We start from the raw sequence: 18,449 nt of genomic DNA, 5'->3' as shown, positions 1-18,449 counted from the left end.
CTTTTGGGAGAGAGATTGTACTCTGCAACAGAGGGAAGTCTCATAAGGCTGGGGAGGAATCATCAGAGATGGTTAAATAGGTGGTTTCTTCCTTGACTGTTGCTGTATTTTGGGAGGTATTGCTGTAAAAAGTAAAAGCATTTTTCTCTACATCCTTTCCATCTCTTTCCACATAGAGCATACCACCAGTGATTTTTGCCAAGAACATCTTTTGCTAAATGTACAGAATGGTGAGCCAGCGGCTTCTGTGCTGTGGGGGAGAGGGGTGCAGCAGTACACCTGTGTAGCTTGCTGGAAATCGTGCATGTAATCCTAAATTGGTCACCTATTACTACTCTTGATGGACCTTAGAGGATTAGAACCACGTGTCTTGACAAATTCCATCAAGTAATAGCAAATCCTACAAACTTATCTATTTGAAAATTGTCCGTTATTCTATCCACTTCTATTTCAATTCTGCCAGGCTGGACAAACACGGCACAGCTATGGAGAATGAACCAAGCACAACAACATGTTCTGCATCTACAACTACTATCACTACTACCTCCACTTCCCGGACACAGCTGCCACAGATTTCTGTCTACAGCGGCTCCGACAGGCATGCCGTCCAGGTACTGGCCTATGAGATATTTTTTCCTGTACTGTACAGTGCTCTCAAATACAGGCATCGCACCATACTTTACACAAGATTAACTTTCCATTCTTAATTGCTGTCTTCTTTCTCAATATCTGACTTACTCAATATCAGACCACTTAAGAATAGTGCAGGGTACAGGCCTGCCTCCCAAATAAGGGAGAGGGAAATGCTATGCTAGAAAGTTTGGGGTTTTTTTGCCATTCCCTAAGGTATGGATTATTAACGTAAGCCTTTACAAAATAACAGAAAATAAAGCTGTTTGTTTGACCAACATTGACTACAGGGATCCAAAGGTATCTCTGTGTGTGTGTAACTTTTGCTTTGTATCCAGCCCCCTCTTGCTGTTCTTTTAAGTTAGGTCTCCTCAAACTCTGTACAGTGCATTCTGCTGGGTTTGATAATTGAGTCTGTCTCACACTATCCTGATCTTTCAAAAAGCAGAACATTATGTAGGACTTGCTGACAAGATCCTAAGAGGCTTGGATGTTGTGTTATGAATGACACTGTCTTGTCAGCTGATTGTCAGGCTTTCCTTGAAAATGTGAATATATTTGTTGACTATATTCTGTGACTTAGTTGAGAACAGTGATGGAGCCAGTTCAGTTTTACGTAATTGGTGTGAAAAGAATTTATTTGGTTTTATTTCCTTGTAAAGGTAAACTTCAGCATCATGTCAGCATGGTGTGTACTTTGTAATTGTAATTAATTACCTACTGATTCATCACAGGTTATTCAGCAGGCCTTGCATCGTCCTCCTAGCTCAGCTGCTCAGTACCTCCAGCAGATGTATGCAGCCCAACAGCAGCATCTAATGCTGCAGACTGCTGCTTTGCAGCAGCAGCACTTAAGCAGTACCCAATTTCAGAGTCTGGCAACTGTACCACAGGTGAGAGCGAAGATTGCTGAAAAAGAATGGTGTACTACTTTTTCTAGGGTAGGACTATGATTCTAGAGCGTTGTCAAACGTAGTAACAGCTTAAGTGCCTGAGCTTAATGCCTCACAATAATTCACTGTTACGTTTTAATGACTTTGTTCTTTTAAATTGTATCTTCCTCCAAACTATTTGGAGGATTTTGTCCAGTGTTACAGATGCTCCAGTAGGCGACCATTCCATGCTTTATTGCATACATTATAATGCATCATGTAAATCATCAAGCAGTAATAAATATTAAAAATAGACTACTTCAATCTTCATCCCATGATTTTCTCCAAAAGTTGGTGGGGAAAGCAATGAATAGCGATGTATCTTAGTGAAATCAACTAAAAATAATAAAGATCTGGTATCTTAGTGTGTTTTGCCACACATCTGGCTGCATTATAAGTAATGGCAAAATTCAGTTTTAACTCTGAGTGTGGAAATGTAGGAAGTAGATGACATTTCATTTCTGAAGCACAGCTTTGAACGTTAGTGAACACTGGAGGAGACCCATTTTGAAAACTCAAGCAGTGGAAAGATTTCCTTTGACCTCAGTTGACCTTGGATTGGGAATACTGTCTTGCAGAGATAGGTGCTTGTTAATGATTTTACACATGGAAATGCTAAAATGGAGTTAAAGACTTCAGGGATAGAGCTGTTTGTTGTCAGAACTGGGACTGACTCTTCTATGCTCCTGGCTTTTTCTTCTATACCTTTTCCATTAGACTGTGGTAATATGTTGATTTGTCATTTTTTTGCGACGGATTTGTGTGTGCATATCCAGTTACCGAGACAGAGCAAAGAAAATCAGATTGGGGAAGGCTAAGAAGTTTTGGTATGCAGTCTGTTAATACAGGAATCTAAATCACTGTCCCTGTATTCATCTGAAGGGCTGGAATAGCGTACTGTTATAGATGCTGGATGCGCATATATAGATTATCATTCTAGAATATGAGGGTGTTCCTTACCACATTTATAAAGTTTGTTTTACTTTTAGAGGATTCTAATCATAATGAAAATTATGATGTGATTTTTAATAAAGACAATTTTTAATGGTCACATTTAAAGTTCTGAGTGCCATAGGTAGTGAGCTGATCAGTTAGCTACATCATTAACAGTTTGATAGACTTTACCTCTGACAGTTTTTGTTCAAGTCTTGTTCTGCAAGAATCTGAGTGCCTGAAACTGGTAGGAATTCAAGGCATTTAGCACCTTGCCGATAGCATTCCACAGTGGGGAGTGCACTTTGCTGAAAACTAATTCCACTGAGTAAAGCATTTTTACTGTTAACTAAGAGAAGAGGTCATGGTAGAGAGGGATGTTTCTGATGGTTTATGCAATAATATGAACATCACTTAAACACTTCTTGATTTCAATATTTGACACATATTCTTGCTATTTAGGCAAGCCTGTCAGGTGGGAGGCAATGTACTTCCCCCACTGGGAGTGTCACTCAGCAGTCAAGCATGTCGCAGACCTCGGTACGTAACTGAACAAAGCCCTCCATCCATTCTCAACTCCTCCTGGTTATTATATAACTACTTGGAAAAACAGAAAATATTTTAGTATTTAAATGTGTGTGATTAAAGTTAGTATTGCAGAAACAGTAAATAGAAGTATGACAACTCTGTAGTAAGTGTTGGCTGCACTTCCAGCGTCCGCCAGTCCTCCTGGAGCATGCTGCCAGCCGCTGTCGTTGCTGGCCAGCGTTGGAGGCTTTCCCCGGTCCCAGCCCACTCCTGGTGCTCTGAGGGGCAGCTGCTCACTCCACAAGCACTAGTGACTGTTCAGACCACTGCAGGAGTCACTCCCTGAGCTTTCGTCTCTTTCATGAGTTCTTACTGGATTTTTCACATTAGTTTCTTTATTCAGGGCACTGCCGTAGGTTAAAATCATAATTCTGTGTACCAGTGATTAAAGAGCACCAAATCTAAAGAATCCAAATCAATGCTCACATATATATGAAACTGATTAAATGTTATAGCATTCATTCTTTTATTGATTATCATCTTTTATCACACATCTTTTATGCACTTTCAGTTACTTTATCCATACTCTAGGCATGTGCTCAGGTTTCAGTTATTAGCAGCTCTGTGTTGAGTTCATGCTGTATTTCTTTAAGTGGCATCTTCAGACATGTAATTTGCACAGGCTTTTATATACAGTTCTACAGTTGTCTTGAGTAGGACTTTTAGTCCTACAGACATCCTGCTTATTAATCATGCCCTCAAGCTGTTCATGACTTCAGTGCATAGCTTCAGTGATTTAACTGTATATTTTTTTAAGCTCTCATGGCATTTGCTTTGGCTTACAGTTGTTAGAAGTAAAATCATTCATTCATTAAATTTAGAAGGGAAAGTCTTTAAAGATGTCTGATGTTAAACTAACATAATAATTGGGCTGGGATTTTTCAAGGAAATTTTTTGAGTAAGTGATGAAAAAGAGCTGGGCACTTAACTCTGTTAGACCGGATAGGAAGAAAGAAAGAAAAAAAAAAGCAAACCAAGACCACAACAGCTTTTGTTTGAGAAGATGCTAAAGAGCGATTGTTCAGGAGCATTTAATATGAAATTCTAGAAAGTTTTAGTTTCCAGTCATTTTTAAATGTGCATATGTAGAATGAGGAATCAAGGTCCATATATGACAGCACAAAGAAGCATCCTGAGCAGGTTGCATAACAGAAGATATCAGTCCAGTCGGATAATTTTAACATTTAAAGATGCTTAAATATTAAAATTCAGGTGTTTTTCTTAAATATTGCAAGCTCATGCTACATATTCTGTAAATGTGTATTTCTATGAGGCATATTTTTCAGACTTCATGATATCATTGTTTACACTCGTAACTGCTTATTATTATTTACTGCTAAAGGGTTGCTTGCAGTTTAAGAATGAAAACGTACAATCTTGCCAGAATCCAGTTTTGTGACAATTGGCTCAATATATTTTTGATATCTTTACAGTTCAGAGATTTCAACTGCCCCTGCCATTTTTGTCAAAGGTTTTCTGGCTTTAGACCCTAGGGTGAATGAATTTCCATGACAGGAGCAATATTTTTGTTTCCTTAGATTAACCTCTCCACCTCTCCTACACCTGCACAGATAATAAGCCGTTCACAGACCTCCAACACCACCAGCAGCAGTATTACCCAACAGACTATGTTGCTGGGGAGCACCTCTCCAACCCTGAGTGCAAGCCAGGCTCAAATGTATCTACGAGCTCAAATGGTAAGTTTTGATTACAGTTCTTAAGCTTGGTTTTGGGCCGTCCCTTGGTTTGGGCCATCATGTTCACCCCCGCCAGCCCCCCACCCCCAAAAAAAAGAACCCACCTTAACCATTTAATTTTTTATTTTGTTTCTATAAATTACTTATAAATATTTTTCTTTAGTTTCAGAGAACATTGAGAATTTAGTCTCTAATTTGTGAATACATCTCTTCTGAAACACTGTAGACATCAGAAGTAAGCGAGTTGCCGTAGTAAAAGAATTGCTGTTCTCTAGTGAAGTTTGCTCAAGTGTTTTTAGCCTGGTCATACTACAATTATTAAATTGATCAAACGTGGGAAAAATGGAAAAAGAGCACCTGTCTTTTCTGGCTATGTAGAAGGGAACACTGGAGTCTGTCTATATTCAAGGTAGATTGTTTTCCAGTGCACTGGTAACATTCAGAGTTCTGACTCTTGATTAAAACTTTCTTCTGTTTAACTAAGATTGTTCTTTGCATTATTGTCTTCTAGAATCCAAGTTAGATATACAGCTTTCATTCTTTTTGGATTCACATGAAATTCATTAGATTCTTGCAATTTCCTGGCAATATGGCATTTCCATTTCCTAACAGGCAACTTTGAAAAATCTGTTTAGTGGGTTTTTTTGGGTGGGTTTTTTTTTTTTTTTAAATTTAATACTTTCTCTAGTGAGTTTCATATGAATGCCACACAGATTGTAAGGTTCAATTTCATAGAAATTACTGAAGTTGTACATGAATGCTCAGGTACCAGTCAGAGCTTGTGTCCTGGTTTCAGCTGGGATAGAGTTAATTTTCTTCCTAGTAGCTGGTATAGTGCTCTGTTTTGGATTTAGGATGAGAAGAATGCTGATAACACACTGATGGTTTAGTTGTTGCTAAGTAGTGTTTATACCAGTCAAGGACTCTTCAGCTTCCCCTGCTCTGCCAGGTACACAAGAGGCTGGGAGGGGGCGCAGCCAGGCCAGCTGACCCAAACTGGCCCAAGGGCTATTCCATACCATAAGGCATCACGCTCGGTATAGAACTGGGGGGAGTGGGCCGGGGGGCAGCGAGCGCTGCGCGGGAACTGGTTGGGCATCAGTCAGCAGGTGGTGAGCAATTGCATTGTGCATCACTTGGTTTGTATATTCTTTTATCATTATTATTATTACTCTTATTTTCTCTTCCTCTGCTGTCCTATTAAACTGCCTTTGTCTCAACCCATGGGTTTTACTTTTTTTTTCCCTGACTCTCTCCCCCATCCCACTGGGGTGAGAGGAGGGTGAGTGAGCAGCTGTGTGGTGCTTAGTTGCCCACTGGGGTTAAACCACAACAACTTGGTAAAGGCCAAAGACTCTATTATGGCTTGTGTGAGTTGATGACCAGAGCTTTCTAGAGCGTTCTGTTCAACTATGTGAAACAGGAAGAATCACTGTTACGCTATACTGAGATTCAGAGCCAGAGGTGCGTGACTGCAAGGTATATAAAATTAGATGCTGGCATGAGTTCTTGCAGCAATTGCACCTATGAAGTACGTTTGGAAAAAGTGATCCTTTGTTCTTTTTCTGAGATTCTTCTTAGGCGTGCACAGCAATGCTGTTATGCTATGTTGAGTTTTCTCTTTGGCTATTGTTTTCCTACATGATTATTGAAAAAGTAGTGTAAGTTGAAGATAAGGATTTAAAGATCAAACACCTGTTCATCAATTTGCCAGTGAAAGGATTTCTTGAGTCTCTGGCTTGTAAGCAAAGCTAGATGCTGAATGCACATAGTACTACTTAACAGAACAGGAATTATGAATTCATGTCACTGCCTTTCAATATGCCTTAACAACTTAGTAGCTGAAGCAGTAGGAGGATGACATTGCTGGTTTTTGTAGTAGCAGTCTCTCTCAATGACACAGATTATTGATACAGTTTTTCTATTCATTTACACTAAGTTTTCATCCAGACTCTCAATGTCAAATCCCATGCTTATTTAATAACTGCTTTACACCCCAGTTTCAAGAGAGAAACTTACCCTGTTAGTTTCTGTTTAGAATGGCATTGCAAGATCATTTTGCTAGCCTCAGTGGTTTGAACATCATACCTGTCTTTCAGTGTTTCTAGCTAACATACTAAGTCATGTATTTTTCTTCATCACTGAGACTTCATTTTCTGTAAAAAGGTCAACTCTTATATCTAGCCAGCTCGTAACAACAGCTTCATCACCAGCCCAATTCAATTCCAGATAAAAACCTTCATGCTTTCTTCTTAGCTGCTCCTTGCACTTGCGATCTCTTTAAAAATATGGAGGACTAACTGATGGTCTCTCTTCAAAGCTTTCTGTAAAGCTTGTCTTTGCTATATTGCCTGTGAAGAAATGAATGATAGTTAAGTATGCTGGTATTCTGAAGTTAGTAATTTCAGGTTGGTTGTATGATCGTGTTCTTGCTATGAAACTTAATTAGCATAGTTAAAGTTCATATAACAACTCTGCTTGTTAAATAACATTTTGACAGATTGGAAGAACTAAGTTCTCTTTCCTTAATATAGTAGATATTGGGCTGTTCTCTTGACTTTTTTTGCCTTTGTTTGACTCGTAATATTGGAGGGAAAGTCCTCTTTAAAATGCTTGTATGAAAGATGATAGGCGTGTGTATGTATATGAAAGATTTTTCTCAATATGTAGAACAAATACTTTATTTATTTTACATTCTTATATTTTAGTTTTATTTACTTAAACTACCATGATAAATTGTTCTTTGATTAAGATCATATAAAAGTAAAAAAGTAAATCTTACAAGCTGTACATCACTACATGTAAGTTATATGTATCTCTTTAAAATAATGCATTTCCTTCACATATTTTCAAAGTTTCAGTCTGTTACCAGATATTTTTTCTTGCTTTACAGCTTATTTTTACTCCTGCGACCACTGTGGCTGCTGTCCAGTCTGACATTCCTGTTGTCTCATCATCTTCCTCATCTTCCTGTCAGTCTGCAGCTACTCAGGTGAGCTTGCGTAAATGTGTTAAAGGTATGTCCAGTAGAGTGGGCCAAAACTGAAAAGTAAGGAGACATTGTGCTTAAGTTTACTTGCTTATAAACACTACTAATGGGTACTGGTTACGTACAACTTCAGTGTCTTCTGTTTGTCATCATCACACATTTAGAGGTGATCATGTTCTGTGTAAAATTTTGGATACTGGATATGACATTTTAGGTCTTTGTAATTAGCTCTCATCTTTATTACCTTGAATAACTTCATGTTATCAGCTGAACTTGTATAACCTGTTCTCTGCTCAACATATTTGTATATCATCTGGAAAAAATACAGGGCATAGCACAGTTTGCTACAGAATGTACTAATCACAGTCGTCTTCTGTGAAACGTGAGCATTTATCTAACAAATTTATGGTCTCATAAGAGATCGTCTATCTTAACAGTTTCTTTAAAAGCTTTTGATAAATGCATCTTGTTTAGAAACCTTTTAGAAATCCAAGTAAATTATACCAGTTGAATGTTCTCTGACCTTACATTTGTTGACCCCTTCAGAAGACTTTGATAGATTTGAAGACCTTAAAGATGTGTCACTGCTCTGAGGTAACAGGAAATCACTGAAGCTTGCCTTCCATTTGCTTTTCCAGTAGGTATGTGAGGCAGGCAGAGCTTGCTGGAATCCAGCTGTGTATTTATGAAGGATGTTGTTGAGCAAGCTCACAATGTTAAGTTCATCAGTTGAGCCTTCATTGAAAAGACAGACTGCTCCTTCAGTCTTAGAGTTCTCATTAGCCTTTATCAGCTGCCTCTCTTTCCTCCAGATTCTGCAGATCAAGTTTGCAAGTGCAGAGAGATTACTGGACGGGCTAGCAGGGCTTTTTGCATTTGTATCTTTGTCTTTTTGTGTTCAAGGCAGAGACGTCAGTAAAGCATATCACTTTACAGTCTTCGTCCTTCTGTACTGCAGGATTTTAGAGGTCCGCTTTGCACAAACCTGCTCAGCTGTGCAGCTTCCTGACACATCGTTGCAGAGGGACAGTAGAATCTCACCCCAGACCATAGAGCATTATTCAGTCAGATGAGCTGCTGTGGTGACCCTGCCATACTGAAGCCATTCCTCTCCCCTCTCAATGTTCAGTACTGCCCTATTGCCAGATGTTGTTAACCTTGGTTGTCTGGCAGTTTCTATAGCAGCAATGACATTGCAGAGATCCAGTTTCATCTGTAGTCAGTGAGGCAATGGAAAAGCTTTAACACCAGTACACTTTATTTTTCTTACCTTGTGATAAATATATCCTTAGGGTTTCACTCAGCTGGATTTAGAGAAATGTCTTTGTTTACCATATAAGCAAACCTGACCAAGTAGGCAATGCCAGTTAATAAGAAAGAAATGCATTTGGTTATATATGTAGATATCACACTTAGCCAACATGTTTGTGAAGGTATAATATAGTGATTTCACAGTATCATCTTCCATGTAGAAATATCAGAGAAACTGAGAAGTTCATCAGTGGTTAGCAGTGTCTCAATGGCACACCTAGCATGGCCTGTTAGGTGAACTGACACTTCTCTCCTACTTACTATTCTTCCCTTCTGCTTTCATACTTTTTTTCGTTTCATATGTGTCCCCCTCATGTATGATCTGGACATCTCAGATAAGTTGCCTTATCTGTTAAGGTGTGCTGAAAGTTGATTTGTACTCACAGAGATAGGATTGCAGTAAATGCCTCCTGCATGCCAATAAGGAAACAGAACAGGATTTGGTATTGTGGTAATGCACTGAACAGTGAGAAGCAAAATGTCAACTAGCTGTTGATTACACAAATACTAACTGTTGAATGAGGAAGGGACTATGTAATCAAAATAGTGGATGGTGATAATAATTAGTCCTCTTTTTCATGTAACGGATGATGTAAATTAGTGCTACAGAGGTAGTCTTTCTTCTTGAAAATAAAATTCTAGCTCAGCACGTAGGATTGGAAAGCAGGGATCATTCTGCACAGAATGTTGCTGTGGTATAAAAGACATTAGTGAAAGTAATCACTGACTTGATTTACATTTTGGAAGGCAAACCCTTTGTTTCATGTGACATTAGAGGTGTCATGATGACAAGGTACCTTAATATTGCTGTCGAAATAAAAGGCTCAGGTTAAGACATGGATAACATACAGCAGATTCTGGTCCCATTGACTACCCAAGGCTTTGGTTTATGTTAGTCTCTGCAAACATACCTACAGACCACTGCACTTCTGCAGTGTCTGTGTAAAAATAAAATTGTATTTGCTTAAGATGCTTTGTGTCATTCACTTTCAAGGCACAATAAAAGAGAAAAATGCAAGTTTTAATTCAAATTAATGTAATGAACAATTTCCATTTCTTTCAAAATTTTAATAGAAGACTTTCCTGTGTTTTCTCTATTACTAAAGTAATTCAAGATCACTATTCTTCTCTAAATATTGTGGCTTAAAAGATACTTTGATATGCAGATTTTTAACTTCTCATGTATTTTGATGACATGGGATGAGAAGCATTACATGACCTTATTTTTTTGCTACTTTTGCCTGGATGTTTGTCGTAGATGTTTATACGGTTTGGGTTTTTTCACATTTTGCTCATTTCCCAGGTTCAGAACTTGACATTGCGCAGTCAGAAGTTGGGTGTATTGTCAAGTTCACAGAATGGCCCACCAAAGAGCAGCAGTCAAACTCAGTCATTGTCTCTGTGCCCTAATAAACCTGTAACCAGTTCCAAGGGCAGCCAACCAGATCCCTCAGAAAGCAATAGAAAAGGCGAGAGCCCAACTCCAGAGTCTCGGAGTGCACCAGTCACACGGACATCAAGCATACATCACTTAATAACACCAGGTAGGATGAAAATAGAGCTACAAGAAAGTTATTTTAATTCAAGGTAATTTGTATGTTATGGTTCTGTCAGAGTCCAGTGCTCTCTGACTGGGTTCTTCTAGATATTCCACGTGACTAGAGTTTAATGTTTTATAGTAAATTTACTTTTTTGTTGATACTGGATGTTACACAGGATTTTGATTTAGCAGAGTAATAACAGCAATGTTCTTAAATCACAACACAAGCACAATATAGCAATTGCAGTACACAGTTGAATCACAGTACAAACATGATTCTCATTACTGGTCTGTCTGTATGCCCGTTGTCAGGACATGTCATCCCCAGTTTCTGGGAAGCAATACATGGGCTGAAACCACTTCAGGCCTCTTGCTCTCATCAAAATCTACTTTGTTGGTGGTTCTTTTCTTTTTTTTATTTTGCTGTCTTGTCTATGTCATCAGAATGTTCTTATATCAAGTACTTTTATAAATCCATAGGTAATACTGCCCCAGAATCTTAGTATTTTGTGTTAAGAGATAAATCAAAATAAGCATGCAGTTGGTTAGATAGCATTTACATTGCATGCGATGTATTTGCATTCTAACTTCCTTAGTATAGACAGTTGGTTTGAAATCTGTGGAATTTAGCCTGGCCTAATGGCAGCTTTTAGAGAAGGAGTAAGACTGAGAGACACACATTCTTGAGCTATTGAGCCCCAAAGCTCTTAGAACTCGCTTTAAGGAAAAAATCCATCTTCACTAGCAGAATAAATAATAAAAAAGTCAACATAAATGAGTTGTTTCTCAAGTGGAAAAGACAAAGCAAGAAGAGGTTTGCATGTGGAAGAAAATACGTGTGTGTGCGTCCTGGAAGGAATTACTAGTGAGCTACCGGTTCACTTAAAGGTGACGTGGTATCTCTAGAAGCTGCACTATCTTTAGATTCATACCTTTCAGTTTGTGTATTCAAGTTTAGGCAAGTACTTCTAAAGGTTTTAATTCATACTGAACTCTTGGGATTTTTTTTAGTCTAAAATCGTATTACCTAAACTTTAATTTGGCAGTTATCAACAAATCCTGTTGATTGTGACACGCTTATCTCTTCCATTCTAGTCTGTTTCAAAGAAAAGGTTAAATCCATTTAAAGTTGCATGAAATTCTGAAATAAGCGAAGGCTGGATCAGCAATAATCTTAGAACTAGCACCAAAAAGATAAGTTTAGATACTTTTATATAGAAAGTGCATATGTGTGTATATATACGTAAAAAGCATGGCTATGTTCCTTTATTCATTGCTGCATTTTGCTTTGGAAATTGATACATTCCCCTAATAAATTGTTCTTGTGTACTGTATGCTGTCAAAGAAGATACTTCTAAACATAGCTCTGAAGGGTTGAAAAAGTTGTGCTGGTCTTACTTTAAAGTAGAAACTTCCTTTCTTTTAATATGTTTATAATGTTCTCTGGACTTAAAGAAATAAATACTAATTGTCACTTTTTTTCCCCCCTCACAGCTTCATATTCTCCATTGCAACCTCACTCTCTAGTAAAACATCAGCAGATCCCACTTCATTCACCACCTCCAAAGATTTCCCATCATCAGCTGATATTGCAACAGCAGCAGCAAGTCCAGCCAATTGCACTTCAGACTCCTTCGGGTCAGGAACCCCCTCCATCACAGCACTGTCTACCACTCCCAAGCCATGGTCTTCCTCCGGGTCCCAGCAGTGTCCAGTCTCATTGCTCACCTATTCATATCCATCCTCCACCTTTAACACTATCTCCTACTCCATCCCAGTCAGCTCAGCAGTCGGTAGTGGTATCACCTCCACCTTCTCACTCCCCTAGTCAGTCACCCACCATAATTATTCACCCTCAAGCACTTATTCAGTCACAGGCAAGCTCCCTTGTGCCAACAGCTCTTCAGCCAGAGCAGGCTGCTTCTCAGCAAACTACTACCAATCCGGTTCGACCAATTGCACAGCCACTTAATCTTCCGTCGCATCTTCCGCTTCCATCTTCCCCCGCTGTACATATAGGGTCAGTAGATCAGCCCAGCTTAGTTTCCCCTGGCCAACAGATCGTGTCCTCGACACCACACCAGCAATATTCAGCCTTGCAGTCCACACCTATCCCTCTTGCAGCTCCTCCTCAGCTATCAACATCTTCAACCCAGATTCAACAACTGCCGTTGCAGTCTGTGCAGTCTTTACAAGTGCAGCCTGAAATTCTGTCCCAGGGCCAGGTTTTGGTTCAAAACACCTTGGTTTCTGAGGAAGAACTTCCTGCTGCAGAAGCTTTGGTCCAGCTGCCATTTCAAACTCTTCCACCGCCACAGACTGTTGCAGTAAATCTTCAGGTGCAGCCATCGGTACCAATTGAAACTCCAGTGGTAAGTGGTAATATTGCAGTCCTTTCTTCTCTATCCTTGGCTTCTCTGCAGAGCTGTAAATCAGCCCATTGACTTCAGAGGGAGCTAAACCAGGTGCTACAGAGGGCCAGAAGAAACCTCTTGATTATAGAATCGTAGAATCATACAATGCTTTGGGTTGGAAGGGACCTTGAGAGATCATCGAGCCCAACCCCCCTGCAGTAAGCAGGGAGTTTCAAGAAAACAACAGACATTTTCCTCTGGGTTTTTTTTTTTTTCTTTTTGTAATGAATCATCAGTCAAGAATATCAACCAAGAATGATGAAAGTGTAACTTTTTGACGTAAAATCTTATCTCTTAATGAAATTGCAGCATATCTAAAGTTAAAAAAGCAAGTAAATACATGTCAACGCTTACGTCAAAATGAATTTTGATAAATATACCATACGGACTTGTAAGCTCTTACCTCTTTCTATTAATACAAATATAATACAGGCAGTTGAAATTCTGAGTAGCAGAATCATCTCTATACTAGGTGTGAAGATGTATAGCAGATTATTAAGCTAATAGAGTTCTGGATAATTAATTTTGTACTAACATTGAAAAGATCCTCTTCGTGAAAGAGTAGGGGAATCTTTTGATGCTGTCTTGGTGTTCGCCATCACCGCCATTTAATTTAGTACAATGTTAGTCTCAGACATCTGCAGTTTGTAACTGAAGGTTTCAACTTTACTCACACTGAACTAAAATCATGTGTAGCGAAATACCAGTGAAAAAATGATACGCAAATAATGCTGACATTTAAGATGGTATTGCTAGGCTTTAGCGGTAACACGCTAATGAGATTAACGTGAGCAAAAGAATCAATGGCTCTTGTAGGCTTTTTTTCAGGCTACCAACGAGTTAAGGAAGAAGGTGTGCTGTTTATTTTTAATTTATATTAAGAGGGTAATGATAATCTCAACTCTGATATTTCATGTAGAAATTGGGCAGAAGAGTAGAAGCCAGGTTTACTTTTGACAAGGTGGTGTTTTACATCCTAGTCTGCTAAACTGGCTGCCAGTAATTCACGCAAATCTACTTTAATAGTTTTGAGGAAAATACCTTATAATCTCTTATAACCACTAATGCTTGATACTCTTGGTGTACTCTTCTGAAATACTCAGTTTGATTACACAGCTGTATAAGATTGAGAACAATTTGCAGACTTGTCATTATGTTACAAAGCTTGCATTTTGCAGAAGTGTTTAAATAGCTACAAATGTGTGTGTAAATAAAAACACAGTAAACTATAAAGATAAGACATTGGAAAAAGTCAAGTTCTCTGGTCTGATAGGAGAACTGTGTCTCTCTATATTTTGCCGTTTGTAACAAAATAGTTTAATTTTGCTCTCTTAGACATTGCAGTGTTCCCAGAGTTCATTGTTTTGTATGCAGTTTGGAAACTAGTATTTTATTAGGAGATTAGCATATTTTAACATTTAACTGGTAATTTATTTTAAAAACTGTATTTATGCAACTCTTTTAAGGTATTAAGGTAGAATGGAAATCTCTCTAAAGCAATAGTTTGTTGGATGCAGATTTACCAAGTGGAGAATGTATGTGAAGAAGAGATGCCCGAGGAATCGGATTGTGTCCATATGGCTAGAACACCTACACCACCCACTTTGTCTCCACCAGCCATAACCTTGGGGAATGGAGAGGCACTTAATTCAGAAGATCCTTTGTCAGGTGAGAACAAAGGTCAAACTAAGGTAGCTGTTCTGCTTAGAAACTTCTACTAGTTATTGGTGTTTTAAAATAAAAACCTATGATTTTGATCTTTTTTATGATTTAGTGGTATTATTTTTTAAGTAAAAGAAACCGTGAGAAACATACTAGAAATCCATGTCATAGAACAAATGATTCCGTCCCAAAGGTGTTGCTTATATATGTATTTGGATAACATGTAGCACAGAAAACGCTTATTTGAGCTGTTTAGCATACACTTTTATACTAAAATCATACCAGGAGTGTCAGCCTCCAGTTAATCTTTAAGTGATAGCTGTGTGATATGGGCAAAATACGCTGACTGATATGGTGTGAAGATTGATTTTGCAGTATCAGGGTCAGCAATTAGAAGTTGCTGCCGGCATGGTTGACTACACTGTACGATGGTTGGACTGGATGATCTAATGGTTGGACTGAATGATCTTAAAGGTCTTTTCCAACCTAAACAATTCTAGGATTCTTTTTGGCACCATTTTTTTATATGCCATAGTAAGGAGCTGTTCTAATGCAAAAGCTACCAATGAAAATTTTTCTTCTTCAGTGAATTGTAAGATATACATGCCTGTATCAATTGTTGTCCTGCAAACTAATGTAACTTCCCCAATGTGCTAAATATACAAATACATACTTTCTCTCTATATAGTATAGTGTGTGTATATCTGTAGGCTATACATATAACTGGGTGCTTAGTGGTGGTTGATGTTGTATATACTTGTGACTCTGCAGGTTCCTGAGGCTCAAAGCATCCCTGAAAATAAATTCTCTCTTTAGAAATACCTTGGTCTTGAGAATCCAGTGTTTGAAGAGACTGGTTTCTGCTTTTGACCTACAGATTTGTGATTTGTGTATGTAATTAATGGACAACTGTGCTTATAGTTAGTAGGTACTGAGTAAAGGAAAATGTTTACATGAGAACTGTTTGTTTGTGGAATAGTCTGTCAAGCAAAACAATCTTCTTGAAGGTAAAATCTGTAAATTGTAAGGAGAGGCCTGTGTTACAGGATGATGGGTGCAGAAATGGGTGTGTTTATCATCTCTTATTTCTAGAATTCTGAGCCAACAGTTGGACATAACTGATAAAAACATAACATATTTTGTTATTTTTTTCAGAGCATGGGGGACTGCCTTCAGTGACATCGTCAGTCAGTGCCTCAGTAATTAAATCTCCATCTGATCCTTCACATGCCTCTATTCCACCACCACCTCTTTTGCTTCCAGCAGCAACAACAAGGAGCAACAGCACATCAATGCCCAATAGCATTCCTAGCCTAGAAAATAAACCTCCACAGGCTATTGTTAAACCACAGATCCTGACCCACGTTATCGAAGGCTTTGTGATTCAGGAGGGGTTAGAGCCGTTCCCTGTAAGTGTAAAAGTTGCTATGAATTTTTTACTACTAATTTTTGAAGCAAACTATTTTTAAGGATGCTGTTATTTGTGGCTAGTAGCTATTTAGATCTTGAATCATTTTTCAAATGTTGGTTTTGACCTTTTTTCCACTGATTGGTAACCTGTTTCTTACAGCATTCAGTATACTTGTATATTGTTTGTATTGTCTTATGTGTATAATCAGAATTCATGCTACTGCTTGGCTTGCCAGTATCACTGGCTGACAAGGTACTAAATGAAAACAGAAACACAGTTGAGTAGATAGGTTCTATCCAGAGATAACTACAGAGTGACTTTAGGCTACTGTTTGCAAAACTTTTGTTTTATGTTTGTCTGTCTCCTAATACCTCAATTTAAGTGATACCTTAATTTAAACCCCTGAGATGAGTCTGTGTTAAAATTCTAAAGTTTTAAAGTTTTGTTGTTTAAACCACTGGCAAGCCCCTTACTGAGCGTGGTGTGATTAGTACTGTGTCTGGTAAGAATTACTGTTGAAAATTTTAAATCCGCAAATGGACAGTTTAAAACCTATGAGCCTGCCTTATTAGCTAATTTCACATGTCTCTCATTTTCCCATTTCTTCATTTCTCTAGATAGAATGTGTTTCTTCCTTTGTTAAATGTAATTGCAAACTCCGCAGAGCAGGAGAGAGTCTCTGTATTTGTTTGAGAAATTATATTTAGAGCTTTGGCGCTATGTAATAATGATTCATTGATATGGAATAGAAACTGTGATTCTAGTCTCAGTTACAACTGCTAAGTCACAAATACTATTTTCAATTATTCATTGTTCAGTTAATCACTGTTGCTTTGCTTTTATTGTAATAGGTAAGTCGTTCATCTTTGCTGGTAGAACAGCCTGCAGAAAAAAGATTGCTAGTGGAGGGTCAAATCATGAGTGTTGTGTGTGTTGAATCAGACTTGCAGAATACAAAACATGCAGACAACTCATCGGACACAGAGATAGAGGATATGATTGCAGAAGGTTTGTAGTTTTTGTTTAAATATCCTTTTTTTTTTTTTTTTGGTCCCTTCAGTTCTGTATGTATTACAGAATCCCATCCTGTCTGTACTTCTGGAATCTTCCTCCAGTCTTTACACTATCTCTAATAGAAACTAGTTTCAAATGTTTTTTACTAGCTACACTTCATAACAGCAGTTGCTGTAGATGCAGACAAATGTCAAGAAACGATGCACTTGTCCTGCTTAGAATACAATGATCTCCGGCACAACTCATGAGCTAAACCGAGTTCCTTATACAGTATCCGACATAATCATCATCATGGATGTTTTAGAATTCGGCAATCAACTATTTGGACATGTTACACCTCTATTAGTGTTCAAGCCCAAATGTAGGTAGCTCCATGAGTGTTATGAAATGGAAATTTAAACCATGGCCTGGCCCAGAAGAGCCAAGTTATTCTTTAACTCACATTTTTGTATAAATTCATGCAAGATTTGAAAGTCCGGAATTTTTCAGCCACCTCTGGATTTTCTCTTCCACAGCTTGAGCAATTGCACAGGAGCTGGTTTTCGTGATCTGTTTAAATTTGTCTTAATGCAACTCTTAGTTTCATTCTCTTAAAATAGTTCTTTTCCCTCTTTCATATCAAAACTGTAGTGAGCAGGATAAGAAGGGATATATACAGTGCCTGCTACTGCCACAGGTCTGCATCGGGGAAGTGGCTGGAAAAAGCCAGCACAGCGTGTCCTGAGCAGTAGCAAGTGTCACCATCGCTGAGCTTCAACTACTTCCCACTCCAGGCATTGTGAATTGTCACTTAATTAAAACAGTCCAGCCCCCTGACCTTTCTTCACAGGAACTTTCAGGATAGCAGCACCGATGGCAGCCGTTTGTTAGTTACTGTGGTTTCTGCCTTGGTGAATGATACTGAAGTGCAGTAGGGAAGGTGGCTGCATCCATGTGTATCTCAGCAAACAAATGAGCTCAAAATTCGGTCTTTTAGATTATTAGATTCTGATACATTATTTTTTACTGCAGTGATTCATATCCATTACTGCTTGTAAGTGTATTGTGTCAGACCCAAGTCAAGGATTGCAGACAAGGTTTTTACCTTGCTTTAGAAAGCATTCTGAATTTGAAGAGTATTTGTTAGTAGTGAAGTCAAGTAAACATGGTTGGAATTTTTGTTTAAGGCTGATTTACTTTACCGCTCAGGAAATATGTATCTCTGCTTAAAATTAAGAGTATATTTTTACTTGTAGTACTGATTTTTAGTAGGAGCTGGTTTAGCTTGGAAGCATATCACTGAAAGGAAATATTGATGGGTTGCATGTTGATATAACATCTGTGCAAAG

The 18,449-nt window shown here is 38.3% G+C and overlaps 2 protein-coding genes across 2 annotated transcripts in view; both read left to right on the top strand.

Moving 5' to 3' along the window:
• The window catches only part of EIF5A2 (eukaryotic translation initiation factor 5A2), a 472,944-nt gene that overhangs the window by 185,700 nt on the left and 268,795 nt on the right, over positions 1-18,449 (top strand). The window lies entirely within an intron of this gene.
• PHC3 (polyhomeotic homolog 3) overlaps positions 486-18,449 on the top strand; it is a 30,954-nt gene continuing 12,990 nt past the window's right edge. The window contains exons 1-10 of the mRNA XM_009477738.2: positions 486-611; positions 1,365-1,523; positions 2,958-3,035; positions 4,622-4,780; positions 7,674-7,772; positions 10,384-10,624; positions 12,115-12,992; positions 14,552-14,702; positions 15,852-16,105; positions 16,959-17,115. Of these exons, the coding sequence (XP_009476013.1) occupies positions 486-611; positions 1,365-1,523; positions 2,958-3,035; positions 4,622-4,780; positions 7,674-7,772; positions 10,384-10,624; positions 12,115-12,992; positions 14,552-14,702; positions 15,852-16,105; positions 16,959-17,115 (2,302 nt within the window). The remainder of the gene's footprint in view (positions 612-1,364; positions 1,524-2,957; positions 3,036-4,621; positions 4,781-7,673; positions 7,773-10,383; positions 10,625-12,114; positions 12,993-14,551; positions 14,703-15,851; positions 16,106-16,958; positions 17,116-18,449) is intronic.

This window comes from Pelecanus crispus, chromosome 9 (assembly GCF_030463565.1).
Source record: "Pelecanus crispus isolate bPelCri1 chromosome 9, bPelCri1.pri, whole genome shotgun sequence".
In the NCBI taxonomy this organism is placed as follows: domain Eukaryota; kingdom Metazoa; phylum Chordata; class Aves; order Pelecaniformes; family Pelecanidae; genus Pelecanus; species Pelecanus crispus.
This window is presented reverse-complemented; position numbering and strand designations above follow the sequence as displayed.